This window comes from Condylura cristata, unplaced genomic scaffold (assembly GCF_000260355.1).
Source record: "Condylura cristata isolate star-nosed mole 26May11 unplaced genomic scaffold, ConCri1.0 scaffold00008, whole genome shotgun sequence".
NCBI classification, from domain to species: Eukaryota; Metazoa; Chordata; class Mammalia; order Eulipotyphla; family Talpidae; genus Condylura; species Condylura cristata.
In genome coordinates this window covers 8,609,321-8,634,970 of record NW_004567109.1, presented here as the reverse complement: position 1 = coordinate 8,634,970, position 25,650 = coordinate 8,609,321, and the positions used below count along the sequence as shown (strand labels likewise).

General features: G+C 53.0%; 1 protein-coding gene across 1 annotated transcript; it reads right to left on the bottom strand.

Annotated features, from left to right (window-relative positions):
- Positions 1 to 3,672: 3,672 nt before the first annotated feature.
- On the bottom strand, positions 3,673 to 19,364 carry CDA (cytidine deaminase). Its single transcript, XM_004679366.2, has 4 exons — positions 19,138 to 19,364; positions 12,547 to 12,658; positions 7,898 to 7,955; positions 3,673 to 4,223 (listed from the first exon to the last, which is right to left on the bottom strand). The coding sequence occupies exons 1-4, from the start codon at positions 19,289 to 19,291 to the stop codon at positions 4,107 to 4,109; spliced, it is 441 nt and encodes a 146-aa protein (XP_004679423.1). The 5' UTR covers positions 19,292 to 19,364; the 3' UTR covers positions 3,673 to 4,106.
- Positions 19,365 to 25,650: the final 6,286 nt, after the last annotated feature.

Sequence of the window (25,650 nt, the reverse complement as noted above, 5' to 3'; positions counted from 1 at the left end):
CTTTTGCCTTGCTCACTTTCTCTTGTTCTCTTGCTTTCTTCTTTTTTTAAAGATTTATTTATTTATGCATACAAGAACTGGGGTTCAGGCCAGAGGTGCAGGGGGTGGGGGGGGGCTGGAGTGAGAGGAGTCACCAGAGACAGAGCAGAGAACAGAACAGGCAGATGTGCTGAGGGGAGCAGTGGGCGAGACAGGAGGGGTCTGCTGTGCCCTGTGGGTCAGCGCCCTGGCTGGGGATCGAACACCTGCTGCAGGAGAGCTTCACTCTGCTGACTTAACCCCTTGCACCACTGGGGAGGCCCTTGCTTGTTTCTTCTTCTTCTTTTTAAATGTATTTATTATTATTTTTACATCATTCATTTTGTACATTTTCTCACCTTGTTGTAACCCGTGTGGACTTCCCACCACCAATTCCCCCATGTGCCATCACCATCGTCTTGTGCTTTCTTCCCACCCCAGTTTTGATTCTACTCCCCTCTCCACCCCCGTAGAATGTCTCTTTTTCAAGGAAAGCTCTATTACAAGCTGCCCTCTGAAGAGGTCCACACAGCAAGGAACTGAAAATAAGAGTAACAGTCCACAAAGAGCTCAAGCTGCCACAGGTGTGAGTGAGCCTGGACGAGCCCCGCCCCAGCGAAGCCCTCAGCTGAGAGGCCCAGAACATTGTTAACTGGAGGCTCAAGAGACCTTGAGCCCGACTGCCCAGCTCTGCCCAGATTCCTGACCTGCACACACTGTGGGCTAACAAATTTTTGTGGTTTTAAGTTGCTAGTTTTTGGTGCAAGTCATTTGTTTGCTTAGTCATAATTGTAAATTGTCCCCCCAAATACTCCCTCCTCTTAAAATCACCTTAACAGATGGGGTGTTCCTGCCTCCCTTGTTTCTGCATCTATGTGTGGTTCTTAGGCCATTCCACTACTTCATTTTATTTTTTAAAGATTTATTTATTTATTCGTACAGATCTGGGGTACAGGCCAGCGATGCGGAGGGTGAGAGGATTCACCAGAGACAGAGTGAGAAGCAGAACAGGCAGATCGACGAAGTACACTGCTGAGGGGAGCAGCGGGCGGGTCAGGAGAGGTCTGCCGCGCCCTGTGGACTCCTCCGGGGCAGGAGGGAATCAAACTCATGCGGAGGTGGCTTTAGCTTCTCAGTGCAGTGCTCTAACCCGCTGCGCCACCAGGGAGGGCCTAACTTCATTTTTAACACACGCACCCAAGTGCTCCTTGCATCTGTCAGTTAGACATGCCCCCTCCCTGCCAGGAGGAAACCCTAAAGGCTCCTGTAGTTCACATAAGCAACTGGCAGCAGCTGGCAAGAGCAAGCTTCTATTTCCACGGGACTTCATGACTTCATGACTCTGCTTTAGGCTTCCCCAACACAGTTCAATAATAGGCTGTGCTCTGGGACGGCAGGTCCTCAGGACAGAGGGACGGCAAGATCGATTGCTTTGATTTTAAACAAACCTCCCAGCCTCTCCCTGACCAGAGGAGCATTGTTCTTCCAAGCAGACATTGCTCAAATAATTTCTGGAATCTTTCTTTGAGAACTGCCTTCCTCACCTGTTTCCAAGAAGAATAAGAACACTGGGCTTTGTCCTCCTTCTCTGCCCGCCCCAGGCCCCATTCCCTGACCTGGCGACCCTTCCCGTGGCCAGACTGAAAGAGCCCCCTCTTGGGGCTGCCTTGCCCGTTCTCGGGTCAAGTCCTGTCTCCCTGAGGCCAGCTTTTAGGGCACTTTCTCCCCCGAGGGGAGCACTGGGCATGAAGAATAATAGTTTGGATTTCATTTTCCCACTAAGAGCACTGTGTGGGCAGGGATTTTGTTTAATTCCCCAGGATCTGGCTTCCCTAGAATATAATAGATGACCAATAAACAACTGTTATATGGATGAACACATTGACTGTAAATGGCTGTGGCCTGTTTGCACAAACCAAATCCATTTTCAAGGGACCCCCTTTGCCACCCTTAAAAAAAGCAACAGCTGACCTGTAATAGGAACTTACTGAGTGCCCAGCACTGGGCCCCTAATCATGCATATTTAGTCAGCACAACGATTCTGTAGGGTGGAAGCGATCACCCTCATTTTACAGATGAGGAAATTGAATCTCAGAGTAATGAAATAACTTTCCCGCAGCCACAGCCTGGAGGCTGTCCAACTGCAGAGCTCAATCTCTGGACCAGTGTGCTATAACATTTACTTTCCTTGTTAAATTAAAAAAAGTTTGGAAATCAAAAAGAATATAGCTATGTGCAAAGAAAAGTCATGTCTATATTCCCACCAAATAGACTTTTCACTGAACTGAACATTCGTGACATCCCTCTGAGGAGACTCTTCAGAAGATCATGATACTTGAGTGGAATTTGGAAATAGCTCCTCTGCTTAGCCCCTGTAGACTGCTGGAGCCCACCGGCCAGTTCCAGAGAAAGGCAGAATGGAGTTTTGTGTCTCACGGCAATGTTGGAATTACTTTCCTGTTCCCGATGTGGTGTGGCGTGGTGCAGACGCGACTTCCTAGAGGCTGCACTGGCTGACTGTCGGCTCTCAGCCAAGGGGCCATGACGCAGGGAGGGGCTCACCTGTCTGCTTCCTGTGCCCCTAGATGCTAACAGGCCTTGGAAAGGGGAACCCCCAGTGCTATTCTTTCCCCAGTCCGAGGCTGACCCCTAGGCCAGCCCCTGGGTGGGGAGACACTGTCAACCCTTTTTATAGGCCAGCCTGGCTCTTGCCCTTATTCAGCGGTCATTTCCCTGTGTCTGAGAGAGAGACTGGCGGAGGCCACAGGACCCCACCACACCCACCCTGCACTTGGTTCTTGCCTGGATCACAGTGTGCATTTCTGTGCATGCAAGTTGTTTACAGCTCTCTCTCACTGTCAGCTGTGGGCTTCTCAAGGGCAGAGACTGCTTCTTATGTATCATTCTCTCTGCAGTATTTGTAGATATTCAGTAAACCAAGGCACCTAGATACCAGCTATGGGAAAATGGAGAAACACTCTCGGGATGGGACAGATTCCTGCTCTGCCACAGATTAGCTGTGTGGTTTTAGGCAAGTGACTTAACCTCTCTGAGCTATGATGTTCTCACTGGTAAAGTGAGAGCAGTAGAGCTTGAGCTTGGTAAGTGAGGAGTAAATGGGTTCATGGACGTGAACCTCCCGAGGATAAGCTGTTTCTAGACCACAGTGGGAGTTATAGCAGGGGGATTATGGCCTGAACTTTGCTGTGGTGCTAGAGCAAGTGACTCACTCAACCTCTCCGGAGTCCAGCTCCTTCCTCTCGGAGGGAGCACCTACTTCACGGGGCTGCTGAGCACTTCGCGTTAAAAATAGTCTGTGTGAAAAAAAAAAATTAGTCCGTGTGGAAGTTTGATGCGTACTAGGTCCTCAGAGAAACCTCTCTTACGCTGTCTAGATGAATTCAGGCCTCCCCACTGACACTTGGCATCTCAGACGCTGCATGGAGGGCGGTGTCCAGGACTCGAGGGAGCTGAGTCCGTCCATCAGAGATTCTAGAAACGGCCACTGGCAGTTAGCCCAGCACAGTGTGGTCTCTTCTTCAGAGAACAAAAGGGAAGAGGAGCCTGAAAACTTGGCTCTCAGGGGTTCACAGCATCAAAGCGCCCACTGCGTCTCCTAGCAGAAAATCCAGATCTTCCTATGAAGACAAATCACCCAGGAGCTGTGAACAATCGAGCGAGACATGGCAAAACACGCACCCGAGCCAGGATGTTCTGTGATGTTTATAATTAGCAAAGACACTCAGAACAGGGCGGGAACCTGGGAAGCCTGAAGGGGAAGCAGTACAGGCTCAGCTGGAATTTTAAAGAGGACTGGAAGGACCAAGGGGTGTTGCTCTTATCCCAGGAGGACAAGGGGAGCTGGGAGAGGCGCTCTGGCCCAGGCTGGAGTGGGACCTTCAGCACTTCAGAAGGCGAGTCGGGGTTTGAGTATAATCTGGGGAAGTCCTCTCGGCCTCGCAGAGAGGCAGGGGTCCATTCGGCAGGCGTCCCCCGGGCGGTGACATCTTCATGACGCCCCTGGCGGCTCTCTCTGCGAATACAGGTGGGGACCCAGGCTGCCCCCCCCATTGGGTGTTCTCTGGCCGTCACGGGGTCTTCTGCAGGTTCTCCGGCCCAAAGGAGAGCGGCAGTAACTCCTGGACTGTCTTCCTCAGGTACGTGCCGTCCGGCTTTGTCATGTAGACAGTCCAGGTACAGCCAAACTGGAAAAGAGGAAAGCCAGCATGAGGGAGGCCGTGGCAGGGGCTCGAGGCTGGCTCCGCCTGTCTAAGGGCCTCTCCAAGCCTCTGCTTTCTCTTCTGCAAAACGGGGAGGACTAGCCTGGCGCAAGGAGCTTGGGGAGCAGCCAGGCAGAGGGAGCCATTAGCACCGGGCCTGGTGTGCTGTGATGACGCACTCAGGACCCAGGCCGTTATCAGACACGGGATCCCGGGGCAGAAGTCCTCTCGCTGTGACAGACCGTGGCTGACATCGGCTTCCATAAGCACCTCTGTATGCTCACAGCCAGAGAAGTCGCTCTCTGGCCTCAGCACCCTCTAGCTTCTGCTCACGCGTGACCTCACCTCTACCCTTTAAGGAAAGTGCTATCATTACTCGTGTTTCAGATGAAGAAACTGAGGCTTAGCAAGGTAAAGTCAGCCAGGCAGAATTTCAGTACCAACCTGTCTTCCTGTCTTTCTCTCACATATCAGGAGCTATTGCTTCTTTTTTTATTTTTAAGGATTTATTTATTTATGCATACAAGAACTGGGGGACAAGCCAGAGGTGCAAGTGGATGAGAGGATTCACCAGAGACAGAGTGGGGAGCAGAACAGGCCGATTGACTGAAATACGCTGTTGAGGGAACAGCCCATGAGACAGGAGAGCTCTGCCTCGCTGTGTAGGTCACCTCCCTGGCCGGGGATCGAACTCATGCTGCAGGGGCTGGGACAGCTTCATAGTGCTGCGCTTTAACCCGTTGTGCCCACCACTTCTTGTCATATGACTTGGGGACTAAACTCTCAGGGGTGTCTTCACCTGTGAAGCGGTTTTAGAAACAGAAGAATATACTAGGCAGGAAGGCAAGTTGAACGACAGGTCTTGGGGTCAGTCACCTGACCCAGGCTCTACCTGGCTGGGTGTTCGGGGATTAGACTGGGGCTGGGGGGGCCTCAAACATTGTGCCAGGCGCAGCTCAGACACTCAGGCTCTAGCAACCATCAGGGGTGCCAGGGGCAGCCTGCTTTCTCCCACACTGCTGTCCGAATCACCCCCTTATCACCCGGCTTTTTGAGAACTAATGTTTAAGGAAAATGCCTCTGCTTGGCAGGCCCGGCTGAAGGAATGGGTGAGCGCATAGCAGGCGCCTCCACATCTCCTGGTATTTGCATTTTGGTTTCAGTTCTGCTTCTGCCTCCTTCAGCTTTTTCAGTTGCCTTTTCTTGTTTGCCAACATCTATTCTGTGTGCAGAAAACAACAGTGAGCAATTAGACCGAGTCAGGGCCTGGGAGCCAGGGAGCTGGTGTCTGGGGTGGTTTCCTTATATGGCTTTGGGTGTGCCAGGCGTCGCACAAGGCGAGATGGTGTCCACACCGTCATCCGGTGCCTTCAAGAGGCATTTCTCCTCTGGGTTTGGGAGATGAGCTCTGTGCACCGTGTCTGGTCTGCGGTGCTGGCAACAAGAACGGGGACGCTGGCGTGTGTGACAGATGCTGGGAAAACCCAGGGCTCACATGCAGGATCCAAACAGCTCTTTCTCCTCCCAGAATGAGACAACTCAGAAAGCAAGTCCCGCCCCCAATGGAACGAGCAGGTCCCAAGCAGCAGAGCATCCCAACATGTCTTGTCTGCAACCTTGAATTTGTTGCACGTACAGGACTGCGAGGCACAGGCCACGGGGAGCAGCGTGGCCACGCAGCCAGCTCGCCACCGATGGGCCTTGTATCCCTGGGCAGGTCACGTGCCCCGGTGGGGAGGGGTGATGACAGATGCTCCCCTGCCTGGCGGGGTGGGGTGACAGGAGCCTTGCATCTAGAGCGGAGGATGACGTCACATCAGGGCTCAAGGGATCTTCTAAGTGGGGGGCTTTAGGAGTTTGGGGATCTGAGGACACAGGTCTCTGAGTCCACAGAAGCTGCTGACACCCCCAAACGTACATATAAACATCAAAAAACTCCCCCTTTGTTTTCAGAGTTGAAGAAATTGAAGCCTTCCAGCAGGAGATCTGTACAAAAAGTACATCGAGTCCCTCAAGTCCCTCCTTACAGCTGTCCAATGGCTTTTCTGAATTCTTCTTCTCAACTTTGTTTATAATGTGGTAAATATACACAGCGTAACATTGATATTACATAAACTTTACCACTTTATAGTCATTTTAAGTGTACAAGTCAGTTCTCTCTGTTCTGTTCTTGGAATAAAATATACCCTCCACCCCATGACCTACAAGGCCTTTTGTGATCTGGCCCCTTTGTCTTCAAGTCCTGTCCCCTTTGCTGTCTACTCACAGTGCTTTAGCCCCTTATTTATCAAACTCAGCAAGGGTATGGACGTTAAACTAGCTGGCGGCTCTGTCGGGAATGGCCCCCGCTATTGGCTGTCTCATCTTTTCTCATTACTTCTATCTCTGCCAAATGGCATCTTCAGTCAGCCTCTTCCTGGCCATCTAAAGCAGGGTTTGGCTCATTTTTTTTTTTCCTGCAAAGGGCCAGATAGTAAATATTTTAAGCTCTGTAGGCCATGTGGTTTCTGTCATAGGGCTAACTTCTGCTGTTGCAGGGGGTCAACGTGTAACGGGGGGTTCCCCTGGAAAAGGGGAGGTTCCAGTTCCCTGCCTCACCCAAAAGGAGGGTGGAGCTGAGCAGGAGGAGAAGAATCTAGAGAGGAATCTGAGGAAGAAGGAAGCAGGATAGAAGCCAGAAGGAAGCAGGAAGGAGGCACAGGGAGCAGAGACATGTGAAGAAACTGTGCTTATTTCTTGGCCCAGGACTGGGTGACACAGACGTGGGTAAGAGGCCCACGGGGAGGTGACTGTGGTCGCGTGTATCTTGATTTCGATTGTGCTCTTCCCTCCCAGACTTGTCTGGCCATTTCTGACCCTTTCCCGTGTGTCCCGGCCAGAAGGTGCTTTAGTCTTGTGGCAGCTTTCAGGCCTTGCTCCGGGCCAGTCCCTTTTGGGTGGACTTTTACCCACGAGGGGACGGATAACTTCAGGTGTTTGATTTAGAAACTATATTCATTCTGCTTGCTGTATTACACACTCATTGTATTAAATTTCCTTTCCACTAAAGGTCTCATGTCTTGTCTTGATGCGGCGGATGGCAGAACCTATTTAGAGCAGGCAGGTTTGGGGGTTCAATGGTGCCTCTCTCCCTGCCTGTAACAACATCTGCTATAGACAAACTTTGAACCAATGGGCATGAGTCAATAAAACTCTATTTGCAAGAACAAGCAGCAGCTGGATTCGCCATGGATCGTATTTGCTGACCCTGAGCCTGACCTAGAGTATCATCTGCAGCGCTTTCTGTCATTCCAATTCCTTTTTTATGGTTTTTTTTTCTCTGAACCCCTCATCTCAGAAATGATACTGTTTATTTATTTTACTCTTCATTTACTGTCAGTCTCCTGCACTAGACTGTAAACTCTGTGAGGGCAGGAGCTGGTCTGTCTTTTCCCTGTTGCCTCCCAGAACTAGCTCAGTGCCCAGCACAAACACTCAGTAACTATTTGTTGAACTTATGAATAATTTCCAGTGATTCATGGACACTCAGAAACTGGCCCACCGGGCAAACAGGACAGTAGCTGTGTCTCCTGGCCAGCAGCCCAGCGTTGCTCCCACAGCTTGAGAAAGCAGGGAGGCCTCCTGTCTGTACTCCAGAGCAAGGAAGAGAATCTGCTTACCTCTCTCATGACTTGCCTGCAGGCACCACACGGTGAGATAAAATCATCTTGCATGTCACTGGGGAAACAGAATCAAATATGGATTAGTCTCCAGAGGTCTGAGGACAATTGCCAAGATTCAGACCTGCGTCCTACCCCGCCCCAGATGAAGCCAAACCCCATCAGGCAGTTCCCGGCTCACGGACACACCATGTCCTAGAGGCTGAGGGAAAGATGCCTGGTGGCTCTCCATGCTCCCAAGAGGCCAAACCACAGGCAAGAACGTTGTTTGTGTTAGAGCAGCCAATGAGCAATGAGGGGGTGAGTGCTTAGCCCACACCCAGGAACACAAAAGTTAAGGAGAATTTGTCTCTGGCCTTCAGAGATCACTCAACCCAGTGGGTGACATAAACAAGCAGGTGAGTTATCATTGTAGACAAAATGCAGTAAGAGCACACAGTAAGAGAAGAACAATCCCTATCTGTGGAGAGAAAATGTGTTATGGCATTTGACCCGGTCCCTGGAGGAGGCGTACAGGTCACTGTTACTGAGGACCACCGGGCACCAAGACCTATTCCAGGCACGTGGCCGCCACTCTTTAATTCTGAGGACAATCTGAGTGTCAGAATGACCACTCTACCTGCAAGGAAAGAGGCTCGGTGCAAACAAGGAACAGGTGTTCTTCAGAAGCCCTGAGTTTATAGATTAGCAGGAAATAGTATGTGCAAAGGCCCTGAGGCGTGAAAGAATAAGGTGTGTGAGTCAGAGAAAAATGGGCTTCTTGCATTCAAGAAGGTCTGGAGATGAGGAGTTCACAGTCAAGAGATCACGTCTGAGGATGTAGGGGCCTAGAGGCCACCCGTCAGTTTTGAGCAGGATAAAGGATGATGCTTAAAGATAGATCTAGGGGGCCTCCTTGGTGGCACAGGGGTTCTCTTCACTATGAGGCTATCTGCAGCACTGCAGCACAAATCCCATGCCCAGCCAGGGAGCTGACCCAAACAGTGCTGCAGACCTCTCCTGTCTCACCTGCTGCTCCCCTCAGCAGTGTGTTTCAGTCAGTCTGCCTGTTCTGCTCCCCACTCTGTCTCTGGTGGGTCCTCTCACCTCCCCACCTCTGCCTGTACCCCGGCTCTTTATGCATAAATAAATAAATCTTAAAAGAAAAAAAAAGATACAGATTTATAGATTTAACTGTAGGAGACTGGAAGCCTACTGGAGCATTTGAAGTTTAGCCAGCGGCCACCGCTCTTGCCCTGTGATAAGGCTGGGAGAAGGTGGGATTTAAAATTTGCTTCTTCATCAGTTCCTCTTCTTGCTAATTAGGTGTGACTTTGACCGGGTCATTTTCACCCATGCGAGGCTCATTGCTTTGCCTATAAAATGTGCACAATAATGTCATCTACGTTGTAGGAATGCAGGACAATAACATGCCCTAAGGCACAATAAGAGCACCTAAGTGCTATGTAAACTTTGGAATGCTGTATACCGAGATGGTTATTGCTGTATGAATTACAGCCTGATGATTAACGGCTTAAACCTAAATTCCTTTATATCTATAAACTGTCATAATTTTAGAATCTTATCATTTATAGTTGTATTATATACTATGTGCTTTTATGCATAATTTTATCAATAACTTATTTGATTACATATTAACAATACTTACATGGATGTGTGCACAGATATCCTGCAAAACACTTTATATGCACTGTCTCATTTTCATGAACAGATCGTACGGGACACCAGCTAGGTGATAATGCCTCACTGGCAGGCACCATCAGTGCTGGGGAAATGGCAGTGAACAAAAGACAAAATTCATTGCACTCAGAAGTTTCTGTCTGGTCAGGGGAGTGGGTTAGCCAGCCAGCCAGTCGACCAACCAGCCAGCCTACCGTGTATCGAGTGGAAATAGAGAAATGCTATGAACTGAATAAGCAGAGGAACGAGAGCAAGTGATGGCTGGTGTATTTGATCCTCATGATAACTCCATTGTGTAGGTTCTGGCCCATGAAAAGGTGGAGCCTGAGCACACTCCAGCTTCAGAACCAAAGCCGGTGGGACCCCAGAGAGTGGGCCAAATGAACTCTTACGATGAGTAGGGGACCGGCGTGGCAGCCGGCCTCTTGTGAGCTCTCTGGAAGCTGGACTCTGTTCTCTTTTAGTCCCTTCCTCACGCCCTCATGAATAGCTTGAAGGAACAGCCAAGACCCGCCAGAGAATCCCTGACTTCCCCCTTCACCCTACTGTTCGGGAAGGGAGAGAAGCTGTGTGCGGAAGATATACGACGCTGGCAGCATGTGGTCAGGCCCCGGGCGAGGCGTGCTGTGTGACGCCGCCTCCTTTCCTCTATGAAGCAGTCCCTGCCATGCTCACCACCTCCCTTCCCAACCTGTGACACACATGGCCACGTGGGCGGCCCCTGGCCAAGCCCGAGCTGCACTGGGGTTTCCAAGGGTGTGCAAGAACATGCATCCCCCTGGGAAGCCGATTCAGCTGGTGCATGCAGGCAGCTCTGCGAGCCCAAAGTCAGCCTGATGACCGTGGCTGTCACTCAGCTAGCAGAGGGGCTCACGCCTATCGGCGGCTGTCCCCTTGCCACCCTAGAAGGCAAGGGCTTTATGCACTGCATCTTGCCCACATGCTCATGAAAGGGAAGTGACCCTCCCAAGGTCACAGAGCCAGGGTCAGACACACATCTGCGAGCTCTGTTGTGGGTAGCTTTGCAGTGATTGCGTAATGAGAACCTGAAAACAAGAGCTTTGATTTACAGCATGCTCTCTGCCAGGAGCTTTACACAAATCATTTCCTGAGTTCCCACGACAGCCCGATGGGTCACTGTCACTGTCCTCCACTTTACAGGTGAAAAGGCCAGGCCCAGATCATTGCAGCAACGTGTCCAAGGTCAGTAGCAGAGCAGGATTTGAAAAAGGTCTCATGAGCCCGGGAGCCTGGACTTTTAACCATGACTCTACATTTCTGTCAATAGGGAGAACTGAGTGCTTGGAAGAAGATGTACCCCGGAGTGATGCTGGGAGCATCGGCTGTCCCCTTGTTCTGAGCAGTGACAGTTCCCTGTGGTTTGTGCTGACCTTGGTCACCCTAAAGTCAATTATCAGACTCAACAGCCTGGAAATCTTTTGACTTTGGTGGTGACGACGACGGGGGCCGCAAGGGGACGAGCTTCTGTCCCTATTACCAGATTCGATGTGTGCTTTGCATCCCTCATCTTTCCCATCTCGAAGGGGCTCTCTTGGCTGTTCACACCTATCGGTGTTAACAAGGGAGCTGGCGTTTCCCCTCCATCTGCTAAATCCATGCTCTCAGTTTAACAAATCATTAGTGCAGTAATGACAGTCTGGCTTGGGATGCTGGCGCAGGCTGAATACCCAGAGAGGAGCATTTGGGTGCTGGAAAAATGCAGGTTTTGTGTAAATAATAAGCCCGTTTGCTAATTATCACCAGTCATACCCAGTCATCCGATAATGACCAAGAGGAAGAGCCTGTCCTTCGGGGTGTACTAAACAGAGCGAGGCCACCATGCCATTACCCTCGTGTTGACTTTGGCCTCTTTCCCCCTGGAATGTCATTATTTTCGTGGATCAGCTCTTAAATTGAATACTCCCTTTACTTTTTTTTTTTTTAAGAGCAATTCACATTCTGATCTCTGCTCATCTGCACAAAATGTTCCCAGCATGAAATCATTTATCCCTCCCAAAGCCAGAGGGAGACCAGGACAGACTTCAGTCAAGGGGAGAGTATTCGGAGACTGGGGCCTTCTCCCCAAGTTGTCATGGGTGCCTGCGACTCTCCCTGTGGCCAGACACGCCAAAAGACCAACCCTGGGCCAGTCATGCAGGCTTTCTGGCGGGTTAAACGTCTGCCATGTTATCCTGTGCGTCGCTTACTCGCTGAGGTTGCTCTCTGTCACAGACGGCGTGAGAGTACTACGCAAGAGCGATTCGCCACTAAATGGGAGACAAAGTGGGGCCCGCGTTAGGAAAAGGGTCTGCTCACAGGCTCGGATCCTAAAGTCACTGAGCCGAGGTCCAGGTCGACTGAGATCCGTCTGGGGGTATGCAGGCGAGAACTTGGATTACACTGGGGCACACAGAGAGTTGGTGAGTGTGCTTGTTTGGCCAGAACCTGGGCTGGAATCTGATTGTTTGAGCCACAGTTTCCTGCTGGGAGGGGAAGGGGTCAGCTTGGATTCGGGGACCAGCTTGAGAAGAGCACTTGCAGGGGGCTGGGAGCTGCCATGAGACCGAGGCCCGTTTTGCCCGGGCCATGCCTGTAGCTCCTTCCCCCTGGGCCTGTTTCTGCAACTGTGAAACGGGGGTAAAGGTCAGGGAGTTTATGCCGGGTGACCTGCGGTCCCTCCAGCTTCAGGCCTCTGTGCTACCTTGCTGTTGCTTCTTGTGGGTGTCTGTTGCACTCTGCTGTTGCTAGGCCAACCCACACCTGTCCTTGCCAACCCAGACGCCTTGGTTATTTACTTGCTCTGTGGCTTTCTGAGGACACATTTCTTATGTATCTCCTGATCTTCCACATTCAGCCCAGTGCCTGGCACACAGGATGTACAAAATAAGCACATGCGTGAATAAAAGGTGTGTAGTGGATGTTGGCTGAGAAGACACACAGATATGGCTGGCACTTGGCTTCCCACTCACCTGGCGATAGCAATTGCCCGGAAGTCTTTGTACCCTTCTGAGACGGCCTTCTGGATAGCCGTGCGCTCAGCACAGATACCCAAGGGGTAGCAGGCATTTTCGACGTTGCACCCTGTGGAGAGAGGAGAGCCTGGCAATATGCCCAGCAGAGTGACTTTCTGTTGTGTGTGCCAAGGAAGTGGCTTGCTCTTTGCCAGTGCAAGGAGGGCTGTCACTCTGTACCAGGTGGGGGGAAGGAAAGGCAACGAGACCTGAAGCTTGGGGAGACACTGACCCACTGGGCTGGGGTTCTGCACAGGGACCTTCCAATCTCCTTGCTCATCAATGCCTCCATCTCAAAGCGCAGGCTGGGAGCAGGGGCAGCATAATGGGCCGTTTAAGATACTCACCAGGGTGGGTATCTTCACACTTCTTACCCAGCGGTTAGGTAACTGCAGGGGCCAGAGTCTGTTACGCATTTCCTGTCTTTGACTGGGCTGTGTTCACTGCCTCTCCCAGATTCTGCCTCTCCCAGAGGAAGATTCCTGCCAGCCTTGTCTAGCAAAGCTCCCAGCCCCGCTGCAACTCAGAGGCAGTTTCCTCATTAGATGGGATTCATAAAGCTTAAGTTTCACTGATGTGCTGTTGAAGCAAATTGCCAGAACGCAGAAGGCCCTTGTCTGGGGACTTGCAGGTATCAGTCCTGGAGGCCAGGTTGGCCTCTTAGACCCACAGAGCTTTGTGAAAAGCCTGCAGGTTCTGCCCTCCCCTGGAAAGCTTTGCCCTGTGGGTTCTGAGAATCTGGGCAAGGGACTGAACCTCCTTGAGGCTCAGTGTCCTCATTTGTTCAAGTGATAGTGATAGGGCCTTCCTCACAGGTGAGAACAAGTTGAGCTCATGGAAAGCAATTAGCAGAAAGCCTGGCGCAGAGTAAGTATTACACAGCTGTTAGCTGCCCCGATTAATTGCTTGCGAGACAAAGTTTCGTCAGTGGTAGAGCTGTGAGACAGTCTCTGTTCCTTCTTGACAGGGTGTGTCAGTGGTCCTGTCTCAGTCCTTCAGGCACTCTGAAACCCTGTCCATTACTAGAAGGACCTACAAAAGCTGGTGCCAACCTACCTACATCTTGGACTTCATATTCTTTTGCTCTCTGGGCCCATGGGCTTGCCAGAAGTTCCCAAGGGTCCCAATGTAGAGTCCTGCCACAGGGCTTTTGCACTGGCTGGTCCTACTGCCTGAACACTCCTCTTTCTAGCTGCACATGACTGGCCCTACTCAGGTATCTGCTCAAATGTCACCTCCTCAGAGAAGCCTGCCCTGATTACTTGATCTCAAATCACTTCCTCCTCCCCTCACCTCCAACCCTCTTGGTTTCATCTTCTTTTTATCACTTCCCGTTTTATCCTGTTTTCATTTTTCTCATGGCACCAACACTTTCCTGGAACAAATGTCTTGGTTACTTAAAGCCCACATCAGTGTCAACCTCCCCGGACAGGGCTTTTGTCAATGCCGTGTATTACAGCACCAGAGCTGGGGACACTGAGGCAGTGAGCCCTGGTCACTACCAGTGGATACTCCCACGTCAGAGCATGCAAAGGGGCCTTCAGCATGGTCAAGTGCAATGCCCCAGCCTTGCTTTAAAGAAGAAGAGGGGGGAAGCCCTTGATGAGACACTGATCCTGAAAGACCAGGCAATTTTGTTTTGCCTGCTTAAGCCCAGAAAACAGGCTACCAGCCACCCAGGCAAACCATCTCTATGCCCGGGCTGCCATGACTTACTCTGAACCGCATGAGATAGACTGGGTATCACCAAGCCAAGAATCCATGATTAGAAGAAGGGATCAGGGCCCTCCCTGGTGGTGCGGCAGCTTAGAGCGCAGCACTATGAAGCCATCAGCAGCCACTGCAGCATGAGCTCGATCCCAGGCCAGGGAGCTGACCCACATGGCACATCAGACCTCTCCTGACCCGCCCGCTGCTCCCCTCAGCAGTGTATTTCATCAGTCTGCCTGTTCTGCTCCCCACTCTGTCTCTGGTGAATCCTGTCACCACCCCTGCACCTCTGGCCTGTACCCCAGTTCGTGTATGCATACATAAATACAGCTTTAAGAATATAAAAGGGCCCGAATAGGACTGCACTTACTAACTGCCGCCATTAGCTGCTTTCTTGGATGTCTCCTTGCTGTTCATTACGTGCCAGGCACTCTGTGGACAACTTTACCTGTGCCAGGGCATTAATCCTGTTGACGGCTCCAGCAAGCAGATACTATTATGCCCCATTTTACAGAAGGTAAATGCTGAGGCCTCAGCATTTTCCTTACAGCATTCAGACACCCTCTTCTGAGGTGGTTTGGTGTTTAAGTTGACTGTCATCAAGACACCAGCAAGGAAGGAAGTTTACTCAGAGGGGTTCAGGCTCCCACCCCCACCGTCCACCACGGGCCTCTGAGGGGTCCCGCTGGGATGGGCACAGAGCTCCGCACCCTCAGGGAGTGGCCTCAGCCAGCAGGAGGCTGGACGCAGGCGTGTGAGCACCGCCCCACCCCCCACCCCCGAACTGCTGCCGCAGGTTCGAGCAATTATGCTACAGTTTCAGGGGTGAAGGATGTTCTAGCAGCTTTAGAGTTAGGGACTTTAGGGTCTATCATCTCTGCCATGAGCCACTTGGCAGTGCCAGTGGAGATGGCGGGGGAGGGGCCAAAGGCAACAGGTTGGGTGGGCAAATGGGCTCAGGGAAGCCTGCTTTGAGGCCTGGGGGTGCTGGGGCGGGGGCGGGGTGGCCACAAAGCAGTGAAGGAAGTCCAGGGAGGCGTCCGAGGGGCAAGCACGCGTCTGGCCCCAGATGGATCAGATTTAAGGATTAAAGCAGAACAGGTGCGATTTAGGGATTAACCAGATGTCCTTACGTGTCCCTGGCTTGTTCCTCCTGGAATTCATGACAGCTGATCCAGTAAAATGACTTTCCCCCTAAATGCCTGGGGTACACAGGAAGTCCAATGCCCTCTGGAGAAGTGAGGGAGCAGCAGACCACTGTTTGGGAGGCAGGGGCTAGAGGCAGGCGCCCTCCGCCATGATGCCAGGACGTGTCCTCCGTGACTCCCCACTCATCTCCCCTCCACTCCACACTGCTGGGCCCTTCCTGCCCTGCCTGGTCCTCCTGGGCCCCTCAAACCTGCCTGCCCGCCCGCCCGCTGCTCCCTCTGTCCTCACCACTCCTTCCCACCTCGGCAGCTCTTTGTTTCCCTGCAGCTCCTCACCCTCCCCACAGCCATCACCAGCTAGTTCGTAACCACCCTGGTGGCCGTCCACCTGGGAGGGAAGACACACTGGGAGGAGACCACGCCCGCAAGCCTGTCCTTGCAGCCAGACTTGCTGTTCTGGACTGGCTGGGACACAGCTGCCTCTGAGGGTACAAATGCCTGCCCCACTCTCAGCCCACTACATTCAACAGTCCCTGAGTTTGAGGGGTCTAACTCACCGCCAAGAGCCCTATGGGGTTCATCCAGTTAATCAGAGCCCCTTACCCTCCCGGCCCGCCTTAAGCCATTTACACCCCCTTCCTTTCCATCTCCACAAGGAGACCCAGGGATTCTGGAAGGCACCCGGGGTGTGCCCCCCTCCTCAGGCCAAGTCTCCCCGCCCTCTGGCACAGCCACCCTGCAGGAAGTGGGGCAAGAGAGCACGGCCTTCGGAATCAGGTGCAGCTGGGCTCGGTTATCGCGTTCATAAAATGTGGGTGTGTTGGCTATTAGTTTGGCCTTCTGGGTAGCCCCACAGTCCCGCTGTGGTTACAGATCCACCCAGTCCCCTGGGAGGAGCACGCGAATCAGCTGGCCGTCACGCTGGAGAGTAACTGGGCTGCGTGTGTGCTGGAGGTGGCCCCCGGGTCACGCCGGAGAGTAACTGGGCTGCCTGTGTGCTGGAGGTGGCCCCTGGGGGCCTGCCCTGAACTTCCCATCTTCCTGTGTGGGAGGTTGTAAGATAAACCAGAGGCTAACTGGACACACGTCCCCTGAGGCCTGGAGATGACACCTGCAGGCTGAGACGGAAACCAGCACCCTGAAGGAAAAGAGCGTGGGGCATTTGAGTTCCCGATGCCGCCAGCATGGATCCTTCCCTGCCCGTTACAATGAATGGCTCTGCCTGTGGCTCTTACCCGCCCCTCAGCTGCTGGCTGAGAGGTGACACTCCTCACTAAGTGCCTCAGGAAGACACCAGCCCCTGAATCTGCTGCCTCGCTGCTGGCTCACCACGCCCCCAGAACAATCCAGCTTTGCCTCATCCTCCTCCCCCTGTCTGGGCCTCATGGTCCACCGGGCTGGAAACCCAGAGCCAGCCACACCATTCCCTTCTTCCTAAAGCTGCAGCTCCTAGGGCCCCCCTCCAGCCCCACCCCACAAAGCTCAGGTTGCCTCTTCTATATTCCACCAGCGCTGTCCCAGCCTGAGCCATTCATCCAGGCCTCCAGGGACCTTGCGTCCAGGCCCTGCAACAGCCCGGGCGAGGTGCTGGCACCGGGACAGCTCATGCAAGGCAGACACTGCCCACTCACCCTCCCTCCTGCACCCGCTGTCCCTGAGTCTCTGTCAGACTAACTGTCCTCCCACACCATGTCCATGCTACTCTTCTTCATAACACTCCCTGGCTCTCTACTTCCTGCCACAGCAAATCTCAGCGCCTCTGCTTGGCTGGCAAACAGCCTCCCTCAGCTGCCTCTAATCAGCTGTCCCATCTTCCTTGCTCCACTAGTAGCAGCAGTGTGATGTTCCTGTTGTGGGTCTGACACCACGCTAAACACTGGAACCATCTAGAGCCTCCCCACCAGGGGGAGACGGAGCCTGAGCCAGGATGGATGTGACACAGTCAGTGTGGCGAGGAGTAGGCACCCCAGGGACTAGGCACCCCAGACACGGGGCAGCAGGTGCCCCAGGCAGTAGGTGCCCCAGGCAGTAGGCGCCCCGGGCAGTGGGCCTCCACTGGCGGAAGTACACCCCGAGACTCAGCAGGGCAGGAGAGGGATGCAGGGCTACACAGCAGATAAACAGCAGCACCGCCCCAGAGCCTTCAATTCACCCCATTCCACTGGGTCCCCTAAATACCGCCATAGGACTGTATCTGCTGACACCAGATCCTCCCAAGCAACTGAAAAGGGCCACACTTTCATCAGTTAGTTCCTTGCGACCCCTTCCACAATCACTGAGGGTGGAGGCCCCACAATCACTGAGGGTGGAGGGCCTGGGCTTCAGAAGCTGGCTGGCAGGGACGCCTCTCTGCCTTTGCATACAATGGGTGCTCAGCAAATACTTGCTGAATGACTAAATCACTGTCAGGAGGGGGGGGGCCCTCTCACTACACTTCTGGAACTGATGTGGAGGCCCCGGGCAGAAGCAGGGGCCAGTTGGCCAGTGGGGTTAATGTTTAATAATCATCTGAGTGACCAGGCCAGGCCTGCGCTTCCATGAGACACTCAGGGGTTCTTTACTGCCCGCTGGCCAGCAGACTTGGGAGTCCAGGGAATTCTGGGTTTGATTCCCAGCTCTGTGATCCTGGGCACTAAACCTCTTGGAACCTCAACTCTCCTCTCTGCGAAGTGGGGTGACAGGGTTGCGCGGATATTAGTCACGTCCCTTTCACACCAAGCTCGTCATCAAGGTTACTCCTCCTGCTTGTAGATGTGTGACACACTGGTGAATGTATACTAAGCCTCAAAAGACAAGAGGCGACATGAAGCTGGCGGAGAACTCGGCCCTGGAGCCGCTGGGAGAGCTGATGGCCAGGGCGGAACTTCTGAGCCTTCAGCAGCTGCCCCACGCAGCGGGAAGGGGATCCCTAGGATTCTGCGCCAGCTGGCATCCGCGACTTCCCCACCCTACATCATCTTCCCCCTGGCTCACAGAGAGAACGTTCTAGGCTTAGCAAAAACAAATTTCAGCTTTTGATCAGGTGAACTTGTCTGTACATACAAACCAAAGTCACGGAGCTTGGGAGCAGACCGGTGTAGAGTGAGGTGCCAGCCCGCCCCTCCCCAGGCGTCAACAGCTGGCCCTGCCAATCAGTTTCTGTTTCCCTGCAAGGCTGCATCTGGCAACTGCTGGATGCAGACGCCAACCTGGGGTCCTCCTTTCTTCCCAGCCCTCCCCCCACAGGAATGGGGCTTGGGGACCCCAGGCCTGGTCCACCACCAGCACCTTGTGTGTCCTTGAACAAGTCATGTCACCTCTGTGTCTTGGTTTCTTCACTGAAAATAGGTATAAGGCGCAGGCCAGTGGGTGGCGTGAGCACCCCTGAGGCAGTGGGGGTGGCGGGAGCTCAGGGGAGCAGCACAGAGTACTGACCCCTGTCTCTCCCGGGCTGCGGACACTCTGGACTTGTGGCTTTGCCTTCCAACTCCCTCCAGCACCTCCAGCTCCCAGGCCACCCCAAATTCTAAGTGCCTACTTGTGAACACACCTTTGCCCCACAGTCTGGGAGGGTAGAGACTCTGGGAGAGAGGGGGTACCTGGTCGATTTCCAGGGGAGCCCAGCCAGGAGCGGAAGCTGGCTCCCACCTTCCTTGCCCAGCCCTGCCCCGCCGACTTGGGAGGGAGCCCCGGTACCAGTACCGACCCTTACCAGAGAAGATCTTCCCGTCCTGCGTGAGGAGGGCGGCCCCCACGGGGAAGTGACTGTAGGGGCAGTAGGCCGCCTTCTTGGCCTCCTGGCAGGAGAGCAGCAGCCGCTGGACTTGCTGGAGCTCCAGGGCCCCGGCAGAACACTCCTGGGCCATGTCGGTTCCTGGAGCAGCAGACTTGAGAAAACTGAGGTCGAGGTCGTTCTGGGCCAGCCTAGGCTGCTGCACCGCCCCCCCCCAGACTCCTCCCCGAGGGTGTGTCCCTGCCCAGCAAGAGGTGAGCTCCAGCTGGGCCCCAGCGGGCAGCGGGCAGCGGGCAGCGGGCGGGGTGGAGTGGACCCCACCCTGCTCCGGCCTCTGGTTTGGGGCAGGGGTGTTGGCCCAGCTGGGAAGACTGCCCGGCCCAGATTGCATCACAGCCTCCTCGGGTCACTTTCTATGTATGGGCAAAAGTGGGAGCCACTGTTCAGGGGGTGACTGTGAGCACATTCCTCAGGAGAGAATCTGCCAGGCGGGTCAGACTGAAGTCCAGGAGTTCAAGCTCTAAGGGTTGAAACATCTTCGTTTGTGAACTACTATTTCTCATATCTGAGGGATGGGGATGGATGAGGCGGAGAGGGCCGGCCTGGGGCAGCCACACTGGCTTCCTGAGTGAGGCAGTATGGACAGAAGGAGGAATTTCTTTTTGTAATATAGACATGTTTATTGTGTGGAACTGGCGTGTCGTCAGAGGTGTCGGGGTGTGTGAGAGGACGTACCAGAGACAGAACAGGGAGCAAACAGGTGGATCTGCTGAAATACACTGCTGAGGGGAGCAGGGTGTGGGTCAGGAGCGGTCTGCTGCCACGCAGTGTGGGCCACCTCCGGACCGGGATCAAACTCAGGCTGAGGTGGTGACAGGTGGTCACAGTGCTGAAATGAGGCCTCGACCACCAGGCAGGCTCGGGCACATTCCTCTGTTTTCAGCCCTTCCCTCTTTGGCTCCATGTTGCTGCAACCCCCAGAACTGAAAAGCATCTCAGCTGAGACGCTCAGAGGGGACCTCTGACACTCTCTGCCTTCTTGTTTCATGGGTAAATGGGTGTTGGGTCCGGTGGTCAGCGAAATGGGTTTGGGTCCTGGCTCCACCACTTTCCACGTGCCCAACCCCTGGCATGTTACTTGGCCTCTGAACCAGCCTCCGACCTCTCCTGTTGGGAGTGTGGAAATCTCTGCTCTGCTCCTGCGATTATAGAAGAGTGTGGACTTTAACAGACTCTGGGTCTGCCATCGGTTAGTTTTGTAACCTTGAGAAGGTCAGGCCACCTCCCTCATAGCGTTTCCTCATCTATAAAATGGGTGCAGGAGAAGAGTCTCACGGAGCCCTCAAGAGGATTGAATGTGATGATGTGCTTAAGTGAGCACGGTGGGAGGGCCGGTGAGCCCCTTTGGGGTTCTACACAAGTTAGGGTACCATCAAGATCCTGGCAGAAGGGCAGGCAGCAGAGTGTCCAGAGGAGTCCGGCTGCTCCCAGAATTCCCGCAGGAATGAGCCAGGGGCTTCCCTGAGGACTTGGGTGGGGAAGGAGGTGGACGTGGGGAGAGCAAAGGGGAAAGTTGGGGTGGCAGGAAATGAGGTGCCATCTCCAAGCCCTGCGTGCTGCATCTGTGTGTCCTGCTGTGTGACTTAGCGACAGAGACCCAGCTTGGTAACACTGAGTTGGGCAAAGATTGACTCATTTCCTCTTCCCCTCTCCTCCCTCCTCTTTTGTTTCCTCATACTCCCCTTTCCACATCCCTAACCCTGCATGGGCCCCGCCTGCATGATTCTGTTGGCGTCTAGAGCCCTTTCCTGGCTGGGAGGCAGCTGCCGGAGAAACTGGCTGGAATGCCCCCTGCCTCCCCTGTCCCTGTGCCACCGACACCCAAAGGATCCTCCCCAGGTTTGAGAAAAGATAGCAAAGGATGTCCTGGCACAGGTGTGCCCACTCCACATGGGGGGCACTCTGAAGCTTTCGGGGACAAGGTCCAGTGACAGCTGGAAAAGGCGATGGTGTTCCTGTGGCTGCTGAGGCAATGGAGCGGTCACTGTCCCCTGTGGCTCAGCCCAGCCCTGCCCAGCTGGGTAGATACTTTGCCCAGGCTCAGGACGGACCCCTGGATCCATAGAATTGGGAGAGCTTGGACTAATGCTGGCCCTTGGCACCTTCAAAGTCTTCACCTGTGCTGGTCATAAATTGAACCTGTTAATGGAAATAAAAAGTCTTAGCGCTAGCTATGCAAAGAGCTTATTAGGTAATCAGATGAGGATTTCAGCCCAGGAAAAACATCTGTCAGGTTGCACTCTGTGAGCCCTCCTCCACCCATCACAAGTTTGAGTTCAGTTTCTAGATCTTGTTACAAGACAACATAGTGTGGAAGAAAAGGAGCAGTGAGTCATTGATGGTAAAGTGTAATTATTTTGACAGGTGCCTCTGGTTTTCAGCTGTAGGTATAGGATTTCCTGCGTTGCCGTGACCTAGTGGGATGGTGGTGCTTTTATGTACAGAGGAGGGCAAAGACTGAGGCTGAATCATCTTCCTGAATTTTAAGGATGGTGCTGCAGGGCACCGCGGCTAAAATCTTTAGCTGGTTGTTGGTCACGGGTGGACAGTGGCAAGTTGATGTCTCTCTCAAGGCTCCAGATATGTGCATGGGGATTTCACAAAACAGGACAGAGCCAGTTTTGGCTTAAGCGCCTGCAGCTGGCTTCGCTTCTGGCCTCGACCAGGGAGGGGGCTGTTCACGAATCTGTGCACAAGCCAGTAATTTGCTTCTTGTTTAAACGTGCTTGAGTTTTGTTTCAGTTAACTCTGTGGCTTTAGGACTAATACTGTCTCCTAGGACTGTTGGAAAAAGGGAGTGAGGTATCATGGGTCAAGCTCTTAGCACAGTGACTGGCCCATGGGAGCACCCAACACGTGGGTGGACAGGCCCTGCTCAGGGTGCCAGGTGAGTGAGTCTTGGTACCTGTCCTGGAGGGTTTCACCCTCCAGGGGAGACCCAGGCAGGTCAGCAGACTGGTGTAAGAGGCCAGGACACAGGATCAGGTGAGCACCCTGGCAGTACTGAAGCAGCCTGCCTGGAGGGAGCGGTGGGAGAGATGGGTTGGAGGGCACTTTCCAGACGACAGGAGGCCAAGCATGGGTAGATGCTCAGAAGGACCAAAGTGGATGCAATGGGCTGAAGTGGGTGCCCCAAAGACAGAAGTCCTGGCCTCCAGGGTGGGACCTGATTTGGAAATTGGGTCATTGCAGATGCAGTTAGTTAAAATAAGGCCACGTTGGGATGGGTGGGGGTCATGAATCCAGGATGACTCTTGTCCCTATGAGAAAATGGTCTTGTGGACACAGAGACACAGGGAGAGGGAGACGTGTGGTGCAGGCAAGGCGTGTGGTGCAGGAGGGAGACTTCTGCAGCTCAAGGAAGGCCGAGAGGGCCAGTCACTAGAAGGTAGGAGAAGGACAGGAGTAGACTCATCCACAGACTCCTCAAAATGCACCAAGCCTCTGGACACCTTGACCTTGAACTTCTAGCCTCTAAACTGTGAAAGAAGAAATTTGTGTGTTTTTTTTTTTTTAAAAAAAAAGACTTTGTTTATGCACTAAGAAATGGGGCACAGGTCACAGATGCAGGGGTGACAGGAGGATTCACCAGAAACAGTGGGGAGCAGAATAGGTAGCAAGACAAAGCACACTGCTGAGGGGAGCAGCGGGCAAGACAGGAGAGGTCTGCTCGCCATGTGGGTCACCTCTGGGGTGGGGATCGAACTCCCGCGAAGCAGCCACGGCTTGACTTAGCTTCTCAGTGCAGCGTTGCAACCCGCTGTGCCATCTGGGAGGGCCCAACTTGTGCGTTTTTTAAGCTACCCTGTGGACCTTGGCTACGGAAGCCTGGGAAACCAGCCTGGCCACCCAGAGGTCCCTTCCTGCTTGAGTATCATCTCCTGGATATGACCATGGCTTCCTACCAGAAACACGCTTGGACCGCTGGGTGTGCATCTGCACAGGGCAGAAATGTCAGGGGGTTAGCGCCCCCTAAAGGGATTAGGATCTAGACTATACCAATAATTCCTAAAGTCAGCAAGGAGATAAACATCCTAATAGGATAGTAGCCAAATAACTTCAACAGGTACCGGAAAGAAGAACTGTACAAGAATGTCTGTATGCATTTTCAAGTCTTCAGATTTGGCTGTATAAAAATGGACATTTGTCCATTGAAGGATTTCATAAAAAAAACTAAAATAAGGTTGAAAAAGTTTGTGTGTGTGGGGGGGGGAATCCTTTTCAATGTTCAGAACAATACCAAATAAATAGTAGAGTCACTATGTGAGGAAGGAAATCAGCAAGAAAGGACAGGAAACACTAGCAAGATGGAGAAGGAGGTGAATCATCAATTTTCAGGAGGGGAAATCAAGTGACCAGGAAGTCTTTGCTCAACCTGCTTCTAGTCCCAGAAACTAAGTGAAGCAACAAGATACCACTTGGCACTTTACTTTTGGCAAGAAGAATTTGAAGGGGGCCTTCCTGGTGGTGCAGGTGTTGAAGTCTCATCGCTAGGAAGCCACTGCAGCACCAGTTCAGTCTCTGGCCAGGGAGTGACCCACACAGCACAGCAGACCTCTCCTGACCCGCCTGCTGCTCCCCTCAGCAGTGTGTTTCAGTAGATCCGCCTGTTCACCCCTCTTGGTCTCTGGTGAATCCTCTCACCCCACCTCTGGCCTACACTTCAGCTCTTGTATACATAAATAAATCTTTAAAAAAAATTTTTTTTAGGCCCTCCCTGGTGGCGCAGCGGGTTAAAGCACAGCACTGAGACGCTAAAGACACTTCCGCATGAGTTCGATCCCCGCCTGCCCCGGAGGAGACCACATGGCGTGGCAGACCTGTCCTGACCCGCCCGCTGCTCCCCTCAGCAGTGTACTTCAGTGGATCCACCTGTTCTGCTCCCCGCTCTGTCTCTGGAGAATCCTCTCACCTTCCCCCCCCACCACTGGCCAACACCCCAGTTCTTCTACATAAAATCTTTTTTTTTAAAAAATGCCCCAGGACCAGAGCTTAGTTACGTGGTCTCACCTAGTAGCAAAGGCAACTGAGAAATCTTTCTTTTTTCATTGGGTGCTTTGATACCCTGAATAACATAGGGTTATTTTACTAATGAAGAAAAGGAGGGTGAATGTCCAGTGATGAGTCTCGCCCGAATCGCCCCACCTCAGCTGAGTGCCTAACTGCCGTCAGCAGTGGCTCTGAGCCTTCACATGGGGCCTGAGCTGGAGTGCAGAGCCTGCCCTCTGGTGGTTTCATCGTGTTCTTTTCTTTCCAGGCCGAGAGATTTGCCCTTCCCGGAATAGGCATTTAAGGGGTTGCACTCTCTGCCTGCCCTGCCTCTGCCAATGGTGAATTTACTAATGTTCATATCGTGGTCACCCAAAGAGCCTTGCTTCTGACGGAAGAAGTAAAGCAGAATTTATGGTCAGTACTTCTGACCACATGAGGTGCTTACTCAAGGCAGAGGGAAGTGGAATGGCCAGCAGAGGAAGGATGTTTCCAGGGCCTAGAGCAGAAATGAGATTCTTAGCACTTGTCTGTAGATTCTTCCTGCCTCGCTGCATTTATTGGTGGTGCTAATTATCCCTCTTCCTCTGCCATTTTGTATAGGTGGTGCGTAGATCATAGAATATCCAGATGGGATTGTGACTAGAGAAGAATCGAACATCTCCAGGCTCCCTGGGGTGGGAGTGGGATGGGGTGTATGTGGGGCTTTGGATTTAGAGTCTAAGGGAAGGGAAGCATAAGAAAGTTTTTGCTTGATTGAGATACATTTGCCTTGGGTTGGGCAGTGACACACTGGTTGTCTTGTGGACTTTAAGGATGGAAAATCGGGTGGAAAGGGTGTTGAGGTACTGAGGAATGGACTGTGGCAAATGCTGGAGACCAACTCTCAGCACCCTCCAAGCCTCCTCCCATCAGGCGGCTTCTGCTAGAGAGACCAGAAGGCTAGAGAGGACTTTTTCAGACTCTCTTGCAGCTAGGAATTCCTTTGTCAAAGGTGCAAAAGAAGCGGAAGGTGGAGGGAAGCCCTGAGAGGAGATGGCATGGTGCTTCTGGGGTGCTGTGGTGGAGGCATTTGGGCTCTTTTGAGGCAGCTGTGGTCGGAGCCCTAGTGCCAGGAAGGCTTCCAGCTTCTGGGGTCACGCGGCGGGGTCAGCCGCTTCCTGCCTTGGTGACTTTCCTGACTGCAACTTGAACAGTCTGCTCCCCTGCCGGACTGGTCTGTGAGGAGACTCATGGTTATTCCTACAGTGTCTGGCCTTCAGCCCTTCTAACCAGCCTGAGACCACCCTAATCACCTTATCAACTGTTTCTTTAAACATGTTGGGGGAGCTCTGCTCTCTGCAATGGGACTCTGCAAAATGGGGTGGCATCTCCTCCAGGCCTGGTGTGAGGAGCTACGAGATAATGAAGGAAAGCCACTTTGCACAAAGCCTAATGCCCGGG